The sequence below is a fragment of the Panthera pardus genome, unplaced genomic scaffold (assembly GCF_024362965.1).
Source record: "Panthera pardus isolate Hobbes unplaced genomic scaffold, ASM2436296v1 HiC_scaffold_8, whole genome shotgun sequence".
NCBI lineage: Eukaryota > Metazoa > Chordata > Mammalia > Carnivora > Felidae > Panthera > Panthera pardus.
The window spans coordinates 120,821,843-120,842,422 of record NW_026527013.1 but is presented as its reverse complement, the minus strand read 5'-3'; the positions used below and the strand labels follow the sequence as shown (position 1 = coordinate 120,842,422).

Sequence of the window (20,580 nt, the reverse complement as noted above, 5' to 3'; positions counted from 1 at the left end):
CCCTAACTTATGTCATCCTGCACTGGTACAGGTGTCACACAGCTCTGGCCGGCCCCAGCAGGGAAGCCGGGTGGGACCAATGTGTCTGCAATGAAACCACTCACTGCATCCTTGACTAAAGAACAGTCAAGTCATTTGTCGGGGAGGTCTTCAGCTGAGCTCGCAGGTTTAGGAAGGAAGCACACGGAGGAAGGAGGGGGGGGGGGAGCCCCCTGGCTGGCCGTTCCCGTACGGAAGGGGTGGGGTGGCAGGTCACATGCATCTGCTGTCCCAGGACCACCCTGTGCCTCCCTGTGGCTGTGGCGTTTCATTCTGCACGGTCCCAAGCCCCAGCTCTCCTCCTACGGTTTGTGCCAAACGTGCTGTATCTGACCGACTCCCAACATTCCGAGATGTCACCTGCAGATTTCTCATGGGAATGCATTACGTATGTGTTTGCAATCGTGCTGTGAGAAGTTCCATGTGTGAGCTGGAAAATGCTATTGGCAGGGAATACTAACAAAGAAAATCTTTCTGTTTCCTGCAGTGGGAACCAACCGTGTAGTCTTAACAGCCTTTTGTACAAATATCAACAAACCAGATAACTTCCCTATCCAGTGCTTGCCCTTGGAATTGTCTCTAAATACATCAAGCATACAATAAAAAAAAAATACTGAAATTAATGTCCTTGTGTTTCATGAATAAATGTGGGCATCGGTCACAAAAGAGAAAAATGTATGAAGGGGGATGTGTTTTTCTGACCGGACTCGTCATCAAACCCAGTCAGCTCAGTGTTTCCAACATGGTATACTGTTTGGTGAGTAACTTCACTCTTTGCAAATAAACACAAAAGCACAACCCATTGGGTTGGCTACCATCAAAAAGCAGAAAATAAGTGTCAGTGAGGATGCTCAGACATTGGAACCCTGTATGGTACTGTTGGCCATAAAAAATGGTGCAACCGCTGTGGAAAGCAGTATGGCAGTTCCTCAAAGAATCGGAAAAATTGGATTAGCATATAACCAAGCAATTCTGCTTCTGGGCATATGCCCCAAAGACCTGAAATCCGGGTCTGAGGTACTCTTACGCCCGTGTTCACAGCAGCAACATTACGTCCAGTAGCCACGGTGTGGAAGCAATGTGAGTATCCACTGAGATTATTCTGAGTGAAACAAGCCAGTGTCAAAAAGGCAAACATTGGGGCGCCTGGGTGGCTCAGTCGGTTGAGCGGCCGACTTCGGCTCAGGTCGTGATCTCGCGGTCCGTGAGTTCGAGCCCCGCGTCGGGCTCTGTGCTGACAGCTCGGAGCCTGGAGCCTGTTTCGGATTCTGTGTCTCCCTCTCTCTGCCCCTCCCCTGTTTATGCTCTGTCTCTCTCTGTCTCAAAAATAAATAAACGTTAAAAAAAAAAAAAGAAGGCAAATATCGTATGATTCCACTTACGTGAGGTCCCAAGAGCAGTTAACTCACAGAGCCAGGAAGTAGAAGGGCGGCTGCCAGGGGCTGGGGAATGAGGATTGTTGTCTGAGAGGTAGAGTGTTTTAGTGTAATTTAATTTAGTTTTTTTTTTAAGGTTATTTATTTATTTTGAGAGACAATATGAACAGGGGAGGGGCAGAGAGAGAGGGAGAGAGAGAATCCCAAGCTCTGTCAGTGCCGAGCCCGCTGCAGGGCACGGTCTCACGAACCGTGAGATCATGACCTGAGCTGAGATCAAAAGCTGGACGCTTAACCGACTGAGCCCCCCCAAGGCGTCCCTGAGCTGTGCACTTAAACGTGGTTATGGCGGTAAGTTTCCCTGACGCATATTTTACCACAATTCAACAAAACCACACTAGAAACGGAAGTCGAGCTCGTTAGAACGGCTGCCGCCTTCTGTGCCGAGCATCTTCAAGGCTAAAGCCAGAGCAGCCCCGAAAGAGGAAACGATGCCACGTAAGAGGAAGGCCAGCTCTCTCCACTCTTGCGACCTAGAAATGCCAGGTTGCTTCCATGATTTGGTCTCCGCCGTGACAGGCAAAAAGCAACTGAGTGTCTTGTTTGCGAAAATAGGACTTAGTCACGGTCACAAGGTGACCTGTGTCAAGGTCAGAGTAGATGACTGCCTCGTTGATACAAGGGACTACTGGCTCTTTAACCTGTATCTCCAACTCTCGTCTTCCCCACAAACGCGACATTGTCCTGCGAAGCTCCAAGGTGACAGAGCACGTATTAGTTTGCTACGGCTGCTGTAACAAAGCCACCACGAACCGGGTGGCTTAAACAACGGAAGTTTATTGTCCCACAGTTCTGGAGGTGAGACACCCAAAACCCGGGTGTCGGTGAGGGTGGGGTTCCCTCGGAGGGCTGTGAGGGGGAATCTGTCCTGTGCCTCCGCCCTGGCTTCTGGGGGTTTGCTGGGGGTCATTTGGCATTTCTTGGCCTGCAGCATCGCCCCAGTCTCCGTCTTCGTCTTCACACAGCGTTCTCCCAGTGTATGTGTCTGTGTCCACGTTGCTGTTATTACAAGGACACCGCTCATACTGGATTAGGACCCGCCCTGCTTCGGTACCCCCTTATCTTCAGTAGCTACATCTGCTACCTGATTCCCCCATCAATACCAGAGATGAGGGAGCGAGGACTCCTCCATATGGATTTCTGGAAGACATCATTCAACCTATAACAGAACAGGTTGATGAAGGACGCCCAAAACTCTGGGATGCGGTGTTAAGAATTCAGATCTTGCTTCTGGAGTCCACAGCCCTTCCTATGAAGCTGCTTCCCTCACCCTTCTAGGTACCACCTTTCCCACCCTTAAGTCTATCAGAGGTGCCTAAAACGACAGCTTCTTCACCTCTGCAGCCCATGGCTTTGAAGTTCATCATCCCCTTTGTCAAGTCTCTTCGGCCACTGCTTTCCTTCTCTACTCACGCTGGCCCTTTGGGTCATTAAAGGGCTTATCTCTACCTCTGCTAATAAGAGGGCAGATAAAACAAGTCAGGTCCTTAACTAATTCAGATGCAAAGTGTGTGTAGCCGCTAGCTTTGAAATTCGCTTCTAGATGAGATTTATTCTGGGAACGTCTATGAATTCTAACAACTGCGCTCTCCTTGTTATCCAACGGCAGAGCCAGTGGAGTGTGGTCTTTGAGCTTCTTTGCTACCATCTAAGCCGAAGGGCTGGGGTGTGGGTAGCCAGTGACGGCTCTGTTTGTGACTCGGCATGTAATGAGCCCACTGCTTGTACCCTAGAGCTGGGCTGTGCCGGTACCTGGGTCTCTTGGGACCCAGGGGTTAAGGGCTTGTCTAGGTCTAACTTCACTTCACCACTGTATGCTTAGGTACCTATTTGTGCCCCCATTTTACAGGTGAGGAAACTAAGGGGCAGATGGGGTCACATAACTTACATCCTCCAACTCGTAACAGGCAAAATAGAGACTCAGATCTCTGTTTGGCCCCAGGCCAGCTTACCTAGCAGGTGAACCGCATCTCCTCTGTGCCACAGGCCCCCTGAAAACACCACAGGGCACATCAAGGTGACACTGCCTCGTAAAGATTCTGCGAGGGGTTTGTGAAGTTGGGGGCAGGCACGAAGTGCACTTAAGAGCAAAAGTGGTTTCGTTTTGACACGAATCAGAGGAATTCCATAAGCAACGGTCTCTGCCCATTTTACATTAATAAAACAATAGAGCGTTACCGATTTTTTAGGGCAATGTATTTGAAGGGCACCTTGTGGCTCAGTCAATTAAGCGTCTGACTCTTGATTTCGGCTCAGGTCACCATCTCACGGTTCGTGAGACCAGTCGAGCCCTGTGTTGGGCTCTGTGCTGTCAGCTCAGAGCCTGCTTGTTATTCTCTCTCTCTCTGCCGCTCCCCTGCTCATGCTTGCTCTCTCTACTTCAAAATAAATAAATAAATAAGCAGTGTTTTTTTTTTTTTTTTTTAAAGGGAAAATACATTTGAGAAAGATTTTCCCTTGGTTGCTTTTCCCAAATACCCATCCGTTCCATTGAGCCACAAAAGCTAGGAAAACACCATGTCGTAGGTTACTGAAAAGCGTCAGCTCAGAACAGAAACGCCCCATTTCGGACACAACATGTTGCAGCAGGTGTTGGTTCCCGTGTGAGTATCTCCCGTTCCCTGCCATTCTTAGAAGCCCTTCTAACCCTTAAAAATGGTTGGCCTAGATTGGTACTGGTGTCCCTCGACGGGTTTTAACAAGGACACGAGCAGAAGCATTTCCACTTATTAAAGTTTATTAGGTACAAAGAAAGGAGTCTGCGGAGGGCACATCAATAAATACAAAATACATATGAAACACGGGGTGGGGGTGGGGCACAGGCGACAGTGTTAGCGAGACGCTTGAGAGCAGTGAGGGTGCTGTGATTCGTCGTCGCCTCTGCAAAAGTTTACGGTCAAGGGGCTTAACCTGTCCTGCCAGAGGCAGGCACCACGTGAGTTCGAAGGGTGTGAAATTCAGTGATAGGTCTCGAGGAGAGGTGTGATGCCAGATTCCTGAGATTTCTCCCTAATTGCAATTTTTGGTTTCTGCTCATCCCTTCCCTCTGTCCTTGATGGCTTTATTTTTCATTTCTGTCCCAGTGGCGTGGAACATGAATGTATAAACACCTCATCAGGGCAGTCAGTCTACTCTGAAGGTGGAATTGTCTTTGTCTTTGGCCTTCTTAATCGTGATCATTAAAACCCTTGTAATTACTTTACGCAACCGGGAGGGAGACGGAGGGGATGCCGTTATAATAAAGAAATTCTGACCTTTTGGAAAGCTTCCGGAGCCAGTAAAACAAATCGGCTATGCCCAGAGCCAATGACCTGCAAAAGCTGCTTTTCCATTGATTTAGCAGTTACAGTTTGGCATGATTGATTCCCCAGAGAAGGGCACTTGACCTTGCTCACTTGTAGGACCCCATCTTACTCTTTACTCTGGACAACAGCTGAGCGTATGCACTCACGTCTGCCAAAACCCTCCTCACCGGAAACCTCTTTTGGATGGCTTGGTCTGGGCACGCTGTCCTTCAGGTGTGAGCACCTGAGAGGGTTGTTCTAAAGGACATTAATTTTTCCACTGCTCTGCCCGCCTCTCCCTCTCGATTTCCTTTCATCTCCACCTGTTTTGAGCACGGACCCCGGGGTCAGTCTGTTTCCTTCTATGTTCTGTCCTTCTTCTGGTATAGCTTCCCCTCCAAGGACAGGGGGCATTTGGGGGTCAGGTGCAAGCAAAAACACACTTCTGTTCTCTTCCCAGCTCAAGAAAAAGGGTGCGAGAACAGCAGTCAGAGCCCGTCCAGACCAGTTCCATATTCGGGGGCCGCTGTACTTCCACCCTTCTCCCCCACAGAGAAGTGCCTGCGGCAGGGAAGGGGGGATTTGCTCTCAGACCAGTCAGGTCCTCTTGAGCTCAGAAGGGAGCTGAAGAAGGGAAGGGAAGCCTGGCGGGTGCTTCCAGGGTCCCTAAGGGTGGGGGTGAGGCACCAGGTATGTGAGGCAGATATTTGCTAATATGCTTCGGTCTGTACTTTCTCGTGTCATATTTTCCGTGGAAATCCTGCTCCCGGGGCGAAAGATAAAAAAACAAAAACATCTCTGAGATAGACTTTGTAACTGACTATAATAAGGAGTCACGTATGTTTCCAACTTGCAGAAAAAAATACCAAAATCTCATAAATCTCGCCTTACCCCGGCTGCCAGGACTGGGGCTAGGGGCTTCGTGGGACAGGAGGAATGGGAACGTGGGTGGGGAGGGGCACTGTAAACGGTAAAGAGCACTGGCTACTTGTAGGGTCATTCAGTTACAAAAGGGCCCTGTGGTTGGCATTGGAGGGGCCACGCCCACTCTTGCCTTAATTTTGCGTTTTATTTACATTAGGCAGAAAAAAAAAAAAATCCCTGTACTGCAAAACGAAGCGAGACATGGCATCTCGTTCACTGGAGGCTGTGTGGCATTGTCTGGGTGTGGGGATACACTACTCTCTCTGAGCTGCATCATTTATAAGGCATTATTTGGTTTGATTTTGCGGTTTGTACGATGAGAATAAAGAATCATGCCAATAAGAAGCTGTCATGGATACTGCGACTTTGGGACTACTTGCAAACTAAGGAATCTTCTAGAAACGGTTCAGAATCTAGGAAGGGCCAGCCTGCACGCATATGTACAGTCATGGAATGGACACCACGGGGTGGGGACAGGGCTCTGTCTGTACCGACAGATGGAGGACAAGATGCGTCTTAAAAAGACTGGAGAAACATAATGTGTGTGTGTGTTTAAATTACTCAAAAGTCGACTACCATACTGACTTAAAGCCTGTGCAAACTACGTATTTACAATAAATAAATGCTCCACTCTGAGCTTGTGTGTCAACCGAATTACAACTCGAGTGTGGTGAGGACAGACACGTTCTCCTGGGGATGCCCATCTGGCAGTATGGAACCCCAGGTGGCTCACAGGACATGGGCTTCATCTGCCTTCTCACCGGAGGGTCTTTAGAGATAACTGCGGAAAGACAAGAACATTACCAGGTGGACCGAAAAGACGCCTCACACACAAACAACCCACCCTGGGACTGGGCACCAAAGCCTTTCTGCATCCACGTAAGGCTGCCAGGGCCTGATGTGTCATATGCAAGGGGCTGATTTTTACCAAGGGGGTTGTGGGTGGACGCGGGATGAAATGGGACATGTAATTGATGGCAAATGAAGGCTTAATGCCATCTTACATTTATGGGACCAAACACCAGTACCTGGCAGAAACTCAAGAAAAGCAAAGAACTTCTGGGAGATCCCAACACAAGGCAATGGGAAAGAGAGAGGGCCCCAGGCCTTCAGGTTTCCAGCCCAGGTCTCCCACCCTCGCATGGATCACTCAGGCCTCCTAGCCGGAAAAGAGTGCCCACTGGGGCAGTTTGCTTTGTCTACAACCCTGTGATCCCTCCGGGTGATAGCTTTTTGTCTCACTGAAGTGAAAAGGAATTCACACGGTGTCCAGCTAGACGTAAAAGAAGATCATCTTGACTACGGGATGCCCAAGAGAGACTTCACAATCCATCCTGGACTAGACTTTCATGGGCTCTGGTGAGTTAAGTGTGTGCCTGCCATGAGGCCAGAGACGGGACGCTGCACCATGGTTAATCATTCTGGCTGTGCCTGAGGGTGAGGATAACTCCTATCCTGGTGATTTGAACACACCAGGAAAAGCAGAGAGGTATTGTGGGAGGAGCACCGCACAAGGAGCCAGAAGTCTGGGCATGTGACCTCGGGAAAGTTCCTTAGCCCTTTGGGGCTCAGTTTCCTTGCCTGAAAAAAAAATGTCATTAAAGGCATCTCTCCAGCTTACATCAGAAGGTACCTAAAAGGATCAAAGGAGATCACATATGCAAGTGATCTGAAAAAATGTAAAGAACTGTATAATGTGGGGGCTTTTATTTTGATTATTACTATATTTTTTCTGACCACAAGAGTAATGTATTCTCTGCAGAAACTTCAGAAATTCCAGAAATGCGCTAGGAAGAAAGTAAAAAATCAACTCTCATCTCCCAGAGTGCCTGCCTGTTAATTCTGTGTCTATTCCCTCTGTCTTTTGTCCTATGCATATACGCTTCTCCCTTAACTGCAACCATACACCCGGTTTTGAGCCTGTGATCATTTGAGTGGTTATCACAATTCTTAGACGAGCCGTGGTTGGTTAGAAAAGGGGGTGTTCGTCCTCCTGCAAGGAAATCATCCTGGCATCCAGGACCTTGTTCCCCTTCTCACGTCCCTTGCCATGCTGTCCCATGTGGCTGCAGAAGGGGCCAGTTTAACAGGAGGCCACCCTCTTTGCCACACAGAACTGTGAAACAGGAGGAGGCCAAGGCAGGACTAAATGCTTGTTTGCAAAGTGATAAAGGGCCTTTAATGATGAGACCCTGTTGTGGGCAGTGAGAGATGTCACTTCCGCCCAGGGGCAGGAGATAGTCTGTCCAAGCTGCCTTGCGTGAGAAGGAGGGCATTTTGTCAAAGACTCTTATCCCACAAGAACCTGTCTGGTTCTCTTCCCAGCTTTCCTCTAGCCACCAGGACTTGAACTGTGACTAAATTTGGCCAAAAGAAGCTATTTTGTCAATGGGAGAAAAACCCCGATGGGTGCGCTAAGATACCCTGCGTTCTGTGGACAATACAGAATCTGAATTCAATTGGATACATGTCACAGGGTTTTGTCTCCAGGCTTCTCAAGCCATTGGAACCAGGGAAGAATGAAGTGGGGGGGGGGGGGGTGAATGGGGGCACTGTTGCAGAATGACTCGCAGGGGGTTCTGGGTTGTCAACCTTGCTTCTGGATGTGATGGGGATTCCCCCTTTCGCTCTTCAGAGCTTGAAACTGTAAGCGTTTCATTCTAGCTGCAAAGGTGCACCAAATGGTCTTCCCTGAGGAAAAAAGAGTCTGTGCAAAGATGTCAAGTTTCAAGGAGAAAGCACACGCTCAGCATTTCTGGGGGCTCCCGGTTTTTACATTCAGAGACCCGAGGGACGCGTTACCTGAGAATTTCTGCCTTTGATGTCATCCGAGCTCTGCCCTGCCGCCTCGGCATGGAGCCAGGGACCAGGTGTCCGGCCTGAAAGAAGAACGATCTCACCGTCTCTTGGCCCGGGGACCGCCGTGCGCTACACGGAGGAAACGCAGACTACACGGGCGCTTAGAGCAACAGCAAAGGAATCAAGGGTAACATGAGCCCGTCAACCTGAAACCTTCGGGCTCCTGGCCCTAGACTGCGTTTCCACCCACTGCTTCCATGTCACAGACCGGATGCCCAGGCATCTCGACCAGTCTGCTGGAAGGAGAAGAGGTTATTAAGGCCTGTCGTCTAAATGCACGTGAGCGCTTCTTAGCTCCAAACGAGCCACCCCCTCCAGACTCGCTCATTTGTCCAGTAGCCCAAATGTGCCAAGCACCGTGCTGGGGTTGGTTAAAAAAAAAAAAAAAAAAAAAAAAAGGTGCAAAAGGTAAGTATATGCTGAATAAATCAGGCTCCATTCCGTGAGGATCCAACTCGTTCTCTAAAATACACTTTGTTTAAATATTACACGAGTTACACATAAATATATTCTCATTAAAGGTTCAAAGAATATAGGGAAATAGGAAATAAAAACGCAAAACAACCTCAAGTGCGTCTTTGCCTGCCCTCCTTCTCATCCCATTTTCTATCCTGAAGTCACCACAATTTAACGCTTGGTGTTTATCCCGCTAGATTTTTTTTTTGGCATTGACTTACATATATGTGTGTATGTGCATACATATGGGTTGCTTTTAAATCCACATTCCCAGGCCTTCCGGGACTTTTCCTGTGAGTCACGTGTTCCAAATGGTGTCCCTGATGCCTCTTTGCTGCATGAAGTACGAGGCTTTTCTGTCCTGCCTCTGTCACAGACTCCGAATTAAACAGGCATTGTCCCTCCAAACAATCCAGGCTGCTGTGCTACTTACAAAGCAACTGAAAAGCAGAACTACTCATCACAGATCATTTATGGTAGTGAAATACTGATAACACCCTGTGTTCAACGAAACTATTTAGGAAATCCAGGGTTCACAATTTCGGACAGGGTATGAAGTAGCCATTTGAATGTTTACAAAGGCCCAAGTAATTTGGGGTGATATTTGAAACTTAGGAGAAAAAAAGCAGGCTAGAAATTGTTTAAATAGGATGACCGGAACTATTTTAAAAATGGAAATGATATATTGATTCCTCCTGGATGTACTATTTTGTTTGAATCTCTTGAAAATACTTTAAAGTTTTCTACAATGAACATGTAAGTCATTTTAAGAATCTGTTAAGATACAGGTTTTTTGGGGGGCGCCTGGGTGGTTCAGTCGGTTAAGTGTCCAACTCTTGGTTTCGGCTCAGGTCATGATCTCAACGGTTCGTAAGTTTGAGCCCCACGTCGGGCTCCTGCGCTGACAGTACAGGGCCTGCTTGGGGTTCTCTCTCCCTCTCTCTCTGCCCCACCCCTGCTCATGCTCTGTCTGTCTCAAAAATAAACAAACATTAAAAAGATTTTTTAAAAAATTAAAAAAAAAAAAAAGAACTAGTTTATATCCCTCCCCGATCCCATGCGTCTAGGGCCTGAGAGCAGCCTGAGTGACCACTGCTGAGGCCTCCTAGCAAAGAGATGGCCCCCAAGTTACTGACAAAGCGTTGTTTATTTCATAAACCAAGCCAGCCTGTGCCTTTTTGCAGGCATAGAGATACTTTCTTTGTCTTTTTTTGGGGGGGGATGGTGGTTCCTGGTTTATTGTATACTAAAGGATAAAGATGAACAGTGAAATGAAGAGGTATGTATATAGGATGAGGTCAGGAAGGGCCCAGGGAGCAAGAGTTTCTGTCTTCATGGAGTTGGGTGCACCATGGATGCACCATTTTCCAAACACACGGATGTGTTCACCAACCTAGAGGCTCTCCGAACCCCCTACGTTTGGGATTTTTATTGCTGGCTTCACCTTGTAGGTAGACGTGATCGTTCATTAACACAACCTCCAGTCCCTCTCCCCTTCCAGGAAGAAGGGGGTTGGGGCTCAAAGTTCCAAGCTTCTAATGATGGCTTCATCTTTCTGACGACCCACCCCCACCCAGGATCCCACCAGGCATTGCCTCATTAGAACAAAACATGTTCCTATCACCCAGGATATTCCAAGGGATTCAGAAGCTCTGTGTCAGGAACCGGGGTCAAAGACCAAATATTTGAACAAAAGGTGCTGGTAGTACTCTTATCCCTTAGGAAATGACAAGGGTTCTAGGAGCTTTGTGCCGGAAACTGAGGGCACAGGTGAAATATACATTTTCTATTATTTCACAAAATACAATTCAATCCATCACATTCTCCTTTCGAGAGCGGGCTCCCGGAGCTGTATTTATGCCAGTATAGCTCGGGAGGCCCAGGAAAGTCACATTTTTCAGGAAGGATGCCTTCGGCACAGAAATACTTTCACGCCAGAGGGGGGAAAAAAGTCATTCTGTAGCCAACGGGAGGCTGGACTCTGCAAGACCTGGAGAAGGGCCAGGGAGGATTTACAGACGGGGCTGGCCGTTCAAGCTGGGTCTCTCTGAGAGCCTTCCAGAACTCCGGCCAGCCTTGCAGCGACTCAGCATGCTGAGGGGGGTGGGTTAGCACAAGGGTGGACTCCTAGGAGAAGCACAACTAACTGGCAGCCTGGGGCCAGGATGGGCTCTCCAAGCTGAGGTCCACGTGGCACCAGGGGGAGAGGTAGGAAGGTGTGCAGAACACCGGACACGGAGCAGAGACCTTGGTGCGAGCCCCAGCTGTGACCAGGGGCAGGGCACTCGATTTTTGCCCGGGTTTCTTCAGCTGTACGTGAAGGAGTTGGTCTGAATGACCTCAAAGGGCCCTTTCGTTCCGATGCTGGAGGCCTCTCACAGTCTCCAACCAAAGCAAATGACAGGTTTCGCTGGAAATGACAATTCTAGTATTTGCCAGATTTAAACCTTAGAAAGTGCATATCTGGCCTTTCCTCTCCTTCCCCGCCATGACGTCATGGTTGAGGTTGGTGTGAACCCCGCCACTCCTTCCTGGACCACATCCGCTTGTACAGAACTTAGTGGGGTCACCCTGTGTACCGTGGGGCCACACTTCCCCTCCACAAGTGCTCAGGCCAGGGACCGGCCAATCAGATTCTCTCCCCCAATAACCTGGAGTTCTTTTTTAAGTTTATTTATTTATTTATTTATTTATTAAAAAATTTTTTTAATGTTTTTATTTCTTTTTCAGACAGAGACAAAGCGTGAGCAGGGGAGGAGCAGAGAGGGGGGAGACACAGAATCGGAAGCGGGCTCCAGGCTCCGAGCCGTCAGCACAGAGCCCGACGCGGGGCTCGAACTCACGGACTGTGAGATCGTGACCTGAGCTGAAGTCGGACGCCCAACCGACTGAGCCACCCAGGAACCCCTATTTATTTTGAAAGAAAGAGAGAGTGCACGAGTGCAGGAGGGGCAGAGAGAGAGAGAGGGAGAGAGAGAATCCCAAGCAGGCTCTGCGTTGACAGTGTAGATCCCGTGGGGCTCCAACTCAAGAACTGTGAGATCAGGACCAGAGCGAAACTAAGAGTCAGACACTCAACCGACTGAGCCACCCAAGCGTCCCTCCCAATAAACTGGAATTTTAAAATTAGCATTAATGATCAAAAAGTAATAAGTATTTGTTACAGGAAACTTGGACAAAACAGTGAGGCATAAGGACAATAACCACCACCCAGCATTCTACCTCTGAGTGCTAACCACTCTCAACACTTAGTGTATATGCTTCTGGCCTCTTCTCTCTTCTGTTGATTTGGTCAACAACTTATTCTCCCTCTCCATATAGATTCACAAAATGATTTCTATTTAAAAAAAATTTTTTTTAATGTTTATTCATTTTTTTTTGAGAGACAGAGAGAGTGAGCAGGGGAGGGCAGAGAGAGAGACACACACACACACAGAATCTGAAGCAGGCTCCAGGCTCTGAGCTGTCAGCACAGAGCCCAATGTGGGGCTGGAACCCACGAACGTGAGATCATGACCTGAGCCAAAGTTGGACGCTTAACCGACTGAGCCACCCAGGCGCCCCCACAAAATCATTTCTTAATTGAAGAAGATGATAAGGCAGAAGGAACAAAAGTGACGGGGCAGGGAGGGCTATCAAATAAAGAGTGGTCAGGGAAGAAGCGTCTGATAAAGCACCATTAGATCAAAGACCCAAAGGAGGCAGGGAGGAAGTCTCATGGATATCAGGGGACAGCGTCCCGCAGAAAGAACAGCAAGTGCAAAGAACCCAGAGCCCAGAGGTGGGAGTGTGCTTGGAGTTTTCTACAAGCTCCAAGTTGTCTGTGCTGTTGAAGCGAAAGGAGGTTCTGTGGGGAGTGCGGCTGGTTGTGTGGGCACTTCACGTAGGTCTGATGAGCCAGGTGGGAATTTCTAATGGATACAGAACGAGACAGGAATTCAGTGGAGGATTTGAAGCAGACGGTGGCCTGACTAGACTTGGGCTCTAGACAAATCATGGGGCCTGCAGTATGGGGCAGGGAAGCCTGTTGGTAGGTCGCCTGCAGTCTCCAGATGAGAAATGACAGTGGTTTCGGCCGGGCTGAGGCTGAAGACGAGGCCACAGAGATCAGATCGAAGATATACTTCAGAGGAGGAGCCCCAAGATTTTTCTGGTAAGTTGGATGTGGAGCAGGAGAGAAAGAAAGAAGCCAGAGAGGACTCCAAAGTATTTGGTGTGCCAAAAAATGGGGAGGCAGCAAGCACAAAGTGGAAGGAGGGAAGAAAGCGAGGGATGCCAGAAAATCTAAGTGAAGATGTGCTTCAGAAGGAGGGTGTGACGGACTGTGGCTAATACATCTGACCACTGGCTTTGGTGACATGGAGGTCCCCTGGAGGCCTTGCTAAGGTCTCTTTCCATGGGGTAGGGGTGGGGGAAAATGCCTGAAAGGGCAGAAGGGGAGGAAGAAGGCATGGCACTGTCTGTGAGCGGAGACATAGCCCAACGACCAGAGTAGGCCAAGGGAGACGCTTTATAGGCACGATAACACCTTTGCCGGTTCAGAGGAATAAAGGAATAATCTAGAAGGACAGGAGTAGTGGTAACAGAGTGGGATGTTGGAAGATAGCTTATGAACGAGTGAGGTCAACAGTGATGATCAGGCACGGCTAAGATTAAGCCCAGGGCAGGCTCCTCACCGCCCTGCAGCCCTCTGCAAAGGCAGTAATAGATGCTCAGCTTCTGGCAGAGTCTACGGATTCTCTGTCTTGGGACATCTAATCCTTTGATTTCATGACACGAACCACCCAGTACTGTTAGGGCAGCACTTGGTGGAGAAGTTCCTTTGCTAATGGAAATCGTGGTGGCTAGTTTTGCCATAAATGTAAAGTAACTCTTTTATGTATTATTCTTTAAAATTTTTTAATGTTTATTTTTAACAGAGAGAGAGAGACATCGTGAGCAGGGGAGGGGGAGAGAGAGAGGGAGACACAGAATCCAAAGCGGGCTCCAGTCTCTGAGCTGTCAGCACAGAGCCCAACGTGGGTTCAAACTCACGAACTGTGTAATCATGACCCGAGCCAAAGTTGGACACTCAACCGACTGAGCCACCCGGGCACCCCAGTAACTCTTTTAAAATAGGAACTGGATCATAACAAGGTACCACTTCACGACTGTTAGGATGGCTACTATAAAAAAAAAAATGAATAAATAAGTAGAACAAAACAAAACCCAGAAACTAACAAGCGTTAGCGAGGATGTGCTGGAGCCCTTGTGTGCTGTTGATGGGAATGTAAGATGGAAATCAATATGGTGGTTCCTCAGAAAATTAAAAAATAGAGTTACCATATGATCCAGCAATTCTGGGTATATACACAAAAGAATTGAAGGCAGGGACACAAAGAGGTATTTGTACATCCATGTTGACAGCAGCGTTATTCACAATAGCCAAAGGTGGAATCCACCCAAGTGTCCGTGGATGGATGAATGGGTGAACACATGCCATACGTACATACAATGGGATATTATTCAACCTTAGAAAGGCAGGGAATTCCGACAGATGGTACAAAGTGAATAACCTTGAGGACATGGTGCTAAATGAAAGAAGCCAGTCTCAAAAAGTCAAATATTAGAGGATGCCACTTATATGAGGAACCGAGTAGTAGTCCAACTCTTGGAGCCGGAAAGCAGAACGGAGGTTGCGATTTTAATGGGTTTACTGGGTACGAAGCTTCGGTTTTGTAGGATGAAAGGATGAAAGGGGAGGGGCAGAGAGAGAGAGACAGAGTCCCAAGCAGGCTCCACCCTAACAGCGTGGAGCCCAGTGTGGGGCTCGAACTCACAAACCACGAGATCATGACCTGAGCCGCAACCAAGAGTCAGACGCTTAACTGACTGAACCACCCAGGGGCCCACTAATGCATTTTGAGAACATTAAGAAATTAGGTAAAATCACCCTGTCAAAGGAAGAAAACAGCTAACACCTGCAGGGCGGAGACAGTGAAGAGAACAGGTAGAAAAGCTAAGCATTAGGGGATCTGTGGGCTGTGTGTGTGTCAGGAGCAGAGAGAGAAAGCGAGCAAGCGGGAGGAGACAAAGCCAGAATTGCTACAAAAGAGTGTGAAACAGAACCAACACCGTCCCCCAGACATGAAGAACGCGAATCTCGGGGAACCAGGTCAATGGGGAGAAGGAAGAAAGCTGTAAGGAGAGACGTAACCAGACAGGCATGAACTGTATCAGACTCACACTGATAGAATTAACAAGGTTCTACCCTAACCGCTCACAGGGATGGCAGGAACATGCTAATTTAATTGTGCTAGGAAGCCACGGGAGTATTTTATGCCCGTCAATGCCTCATCAACCTAAAACCATATTTTATTTTTGAAATTGCAAATACCCTTTCCGGTCTGTGGGATGTCAGTTCACTTTCTTTCTCGTTTCCTCTTTTTTTTTTTTCTTTTTTAACTGCATCTTCCTGAGCCTCAGATTATCTTTTTTGTGCGTGGGCACTGATTTGACCCTCTCTCTGAGACGAGAGGAACGCAGTGCAGACTGCCAGCTGTGTCCTCCTGTGGTGGCTTCTCTTCCGTTCTCAGGGAGGAGACTGGGCACCCAGGGCTCAAAGTACGGCTAACTTTAGAACTTGCTGAGTCTGAAGGTCGAAGGACTGCACAGCACGCTACTGAGAAAGGCCGCATAAAAGAAGGAGATTGCGAAGAATCCGCTTTTCTGGAACAATTTAGTGCAGCGATCAGCAAAGTATGGCCGGCAGACCAAATCCAGCCAGCACCTGTTTTTGTTAATAAAGTTTTATTGGGAGACGGCCGTGCCCATCCATTTATGTGTGGTCCGTGGCTCTTTTCAGGTCAAAATAGCAGAATCGAGTCGTTGTGACCAAGAACGTGTGGCCTGCAGAGCCTCAAATATGTCGTTTCTGGCCCTTTAGAGAAAATGTTTGCTGACCTCTGGTCTAGGGTAGGGGCCACGTGTCACATTCACGTGTTACAGTCCGGGTATAACAAAGAACGGTGGGATTTGGGGCATGAAGGTGGCCGGTGAGCAAACCCTTGCTTAGGGAAAGGAAATGAGCCTTGTACTGACTTCGTCTTTGGCCCTCCATTCTGTCTTGCTCTTCTCTTCCTCCTCTTTCTCTTTAAGTTCACAGCAGTAGTCTTTACATATTATTTAAAAAACACACAAGGCCACTTCTGTCTAAATGTGCAATCACACAGGCCAGCAGAAAAAGACCTGCCCAGGCTGATTCCAAGGGCACCTGTGACCTGAGCAGGGCACAGGCTCGAGCTCCCTGGTCTGCCTGCAGGAAGATGAACGCTGGAGAAGAGTCCTTACCAAAAGTTCCTCTGAAGGAAGAGGTCAAAGAGCCCAGTTCATGGTCTTGGGCTAACCCAGGACACTGACGGTTTTCCGTGCTAGTCTACAGATGTCTGGGATTGGGGGCCTCACCCATGCTGTGGGGTGGGAAACATATGACCCTTACCCCATGTTGCCGTCTCTGTCCCCTCTTACCAGCTCCTGCCCAATCGGATTGGCTCAGCACTGGACCAGGACTGGCTCATATTAACTGACAGGCAGCATCACTGTGTGGTTCACAACCCATCTTGCTTTTCTTGGCTTCCTGTTTTCCTAAAGTACTTGCCTCCCTGCCCTTTTGGCCCTGAGGGGCAGGCCAGACTCTTTCTCTTCCACCCTTTGGGCTAAACAGGTAAGCAGAGTGCAGGCTTCTCCTTGGAGGCTGTCCACACGATGAAATTGGGAGAAGGCAGTTTCTCCCCAGGCTGAGATTTTTCAGCCTTGGCTGGACATTGGAATCACCTGGCAACTTTCAAAAATATGGACACCTGGATCCCACCCTGCATATTTTGATTTAGTTGGTGTGGGTGCAGTCTGGCCTTTGGGATTTTTAAAAGCTCTCTGGGTTGTTCTAATGTGTATTCAAGGTTGAGAATCATTGACCTAAGGACATTCCCCATTTCACAGTCTGCTAGAGTTCTGAATTGGGGTTTTTAAGAATCTTCTCTAGTTATTAATACAAAGCTCCTGTGTCCCATTTTGCTGTCTTCTCGGGGTATTCAGTTCCCTTGTCAAAAGCCCTAAGACGGGGAGGGACAAGTGGTGAATCTAGGCACTCAAATCCGAAGCCAAACAATCAATGCTGGAATAAAAAGCTTCTAAATGAATCCTTGGGGGGCAGGAAATGTTCTGACACTTCCAGAAGCACGGATAGCACTGTACCCTTGAGTAGTGAAATCATGACGTCATCCTTTAGGCAGCCTGTAGCCCATCAGTCACACTAAGCACTTAATTCTGGGTATAAACCAAGAGGCTTCCCAAGGTGGTACTTACTTCTGGGGATCTTGCTGGGGTAAATCTTCTGGCATGGTTTATACTCATCTGGAGGAGGAAAGTCTTCCACAGTATGAAACGTGAATTTCGACTCAAAGTCATCTGCCCACGTGGAAAACAGCAAAATTACTCTAGTTATTGTGATGACCCAAGTTTTGAAAGTTTCCAGGAGCACACAGGTTTGCCTGCCCAGTGCAAGGGTTTTAATGGCTGGGCGATTGCCCCCTAAGACACCCATCTACTTCTCCGTATTTGCTCTTTAGCTCGGACAAGGGGAATCAGGAAAAGCGAAGTCAACAGACTCTCTCTGATCACCCACTCCGGTTTGCTTTGACCAACATCTTAAGGAAGCTTCTAAAGGCAGAAGTGCCACAGGGCTATCGAGGGTCCAGAGTCAGAGGTGGGGAACGTGACAGCAACACGGCACCAGCAGAGTCCCTGTGGCCTGAAGCTACCCCTGAGCCCCTGGGGAGGCCTTTGTTTGGGAGGGGTGAGCAGAGCAGGAGTCCGCAGCCCAGCTGGTGGGAAGGAGCACGGCCTGTGTCTAGTCGGGGACGCGGGCTCCCCAGGCAGGGACGTGGGCTCCCCAAAGCGAACAGGATTTTCCCTGAGCTCCTGACTGCAAGAGGACAGGTGGCGTTCGGCCCTTTCATGAGCTGAGCCCCTGCTTTGTGATCTAGGCTTTGTATCTGAGCCCAGAGAACCTTCCTTCCTATGTCCAAATTTTTGCCCTACCTCTCCCTCTATCTAGTAGGCCTTCTATTCGTTCTTTCGCCGTTTCCAGATCACTCTATTCTTTTTTAATCCAACATGCCTGGATTTCTCCGTGGAGACAGACACATACACGCAGACATGCGCAGTTTAAATGTCGGTATTCTTCCCTCTTTCTCATCTCAGATAGATGGTTAGAGGAATGGGTTCTGGAACCTCCCAGAAAGCCTCACGAGAAACCCTATTTCACCCAACTTGTGGGCTGTTTTGTGCTAGAGTGAGCTCCTGCTTGCACCCTGAAGCATGCACCCTGAAATGGTGGGCTGGCAAACTCCCTCCAGGGGCCAGGGAAGCCCCTTCCTCGCTGGCAGCCAGCACGGGCCAAGGGCGGGCCCACTTACCGATGATATGCAGGCTTCCGTTCCGCAGCTGACCTCCCGGCTGCTGTGTCGGGGTCCAGGCTAGGGCCTGCTGGCTTCTGCTGGAAAGCTCCGTGGTGGGTGACCTCGCAGGCGGTGCTGGGGGTGGATTTAGCTTTCCCCCACTGGTCCCTTATAGAAAAGATGCCAGAGTATTCAGAGACAGGAATGGCAGAGGCTATAACTTTCGGTGAGAGGTGCCAAACTGCTCGGGACCGAATTCCAGTTCTCTTGCAGGGATAATGACACAGCATCCTTGCGCCTCAGTTTCCTCAACCGTGAAATGGGGATAACAGTACACCCACCTTCTAGGCTTGATGAGAGGGTTGAATGAGTGAAGTCAACTGGAGTGTAGGAAGGGCTCAATAAATGTTAGCTGCTGTGGCAATGTTAATGGTGACAACAACCTTCAGTATCAGACAGCACCGTTCAAAGAAGGGGAAACCATTGCCCAGTCCAAAGAAAGGGAGGGACTGTCTGTGGGTGAGGTGCAGAGGGAGGTGGGACGAACAAGCTGTCGGGGCTTGCTCCTATCCCCGGGGTTCTGCTCACGGGGGTTCCCCTGCACGGCAGACACTCTTTCTCCTTCTAGTCAATACCTAAATCCACCCCACCCACCAGGGCCCAACTCAAGTCCCACCTCCGTCACCAGGCCCTGATGATGCCTGTGGGAGGCTCGCTCTCCCTTGTCAGTACTCTGTTGAATGACTCATTGGCAATTAAGAAGGAGCACGTCAGTGTGGGTGTTCTACTCTTCACCTATTGAAACGATGACCACCACACCGCTATTACCTGTGACAAAATGCCCATGATTACAACCTCCTTCTCTGCCCCCCAGTTGGCCTGAGGCAGAAATTGCCCTCATGTTGTTTGTGGAAAACTAAGTTCCACATCCAAAGACACAAGGAGATGGGCCAGAACAGCATCTGCTCCTGGCCTTGAGCTTACCACCCCCGTCTTCCCTTTCTCAGAATCAGGACCCACTAGGATTTACTGGCTCCCATAAGCAGACTAAAGGGGTGAAGGGGCTACGGTGGTTGCTGACTCCTCTTCTGGAGGAAAAACTGTCCCTTCCTATGGTAAGGAGGTGACACAGTGAGCCCCTGCTCTACACAATGCACTTCAGGCACATTCTCTCACTGAATATTCGTAACGATCCTCCATGAAAGATGTTATCTCCATTTGCCACCCCCCCCAACCCCCCCACATAAAAGCAAGGTTCCAAACATTTAAAAACTGGCAAGAGGTTACACAGGAGTGGATGGGGAGGCCAGGTTGAATTCAGATGTCTCTGAATCTAAGGCATTGTTGTTTTCACCATCCCATGAATGAATCATGGGTGGCTGTCTCACTACTAGGAATGCTGGCCTTATGGTGACCACTCAGTTGAAAACAGAATGCTTCAAACCTTCTCTCTCATGACCAAGAGCCTTACACATACACTTGCCCTGGGGCGCCTGGGTGGCTCAGTGGGTTAAGCGTCCAACTCTTGGTTTCGCCTCAGGTCATGATCTCATGGTTCCAAGAAGTCGAGCTTAGGCTCCTCTGCCCTTCCCTTCCCCTCAGAATATATAAATAAACTTAAAAAAAAAAAACATATTCTTGCCCTTTGTATCAGGAATTCCTTATTAGGAACCTGTCTTTTCAAAATATACAAAATATACAAAATATACAAAATACTACAAAAGTATTTCCTGCAATATTATTTACGATAACAAAAAATAGAATCAACTTCATACTAGAAATCTGGTATATACTGCTGATCATATCAATATGCTTCTGAATAAACTTCACTGGTTTGACAAGACTGCTTTCGATGGAACATTAAACAGAAAGAGAATAGAAATATTTGAATCATATATTCAAAATAGTATTAACTTTGTAAATACGTAGACATACTCAGAAAAAAAAAATGATGGGAAGTACACTGAAATGGGACAGCTTTTATTTCTGGGTGATGTTATTTTGGTGATTTCAGTTGCTTTCTACTTGCTCCACAATGAGCTTGTCTTATTTCTAATTCGAGGAAACATATTTCGGAAAGCTTCTGCATCAAAAGATTTTCTTAAAGACCGAGGAATATGTATGTGTGAGTGTGGATGTGTGCTG

At 48.4% G+C, this 20,580-nt stretch overlaps 1 protein-coding gene across 1 annotated transcript in view; it reads right to left on the bottom strand.

Annotated features, from left to right (window-relative positions):
• Window positions 1-4,194: 4,194 nt before the first annotated feature.
• The window catches only part of WIPF3 (WAS/WASL interacting protein family member 3), a 79,473-nt gene continuing 63,087 nt past the window's right edge, over window positions 4,195-20,580 (bottom strand). Inside the window, 4 exon segments of the mRNA XM_053896831.1 lie at window positions 4,195-6,464; window positions 8,486-8,562; window positions 17,342-17,443; window positions 18,454-18,603. Coding sequence (XP_053752806.1) covers window positions 6,441-6,464; window positions 8,486-8,562; window positions 17,342-17,443; window positions 18,454-18,603 — 353 coding nt within the window. The 3' untranslated portion in view covers window positions 4,195-6,440.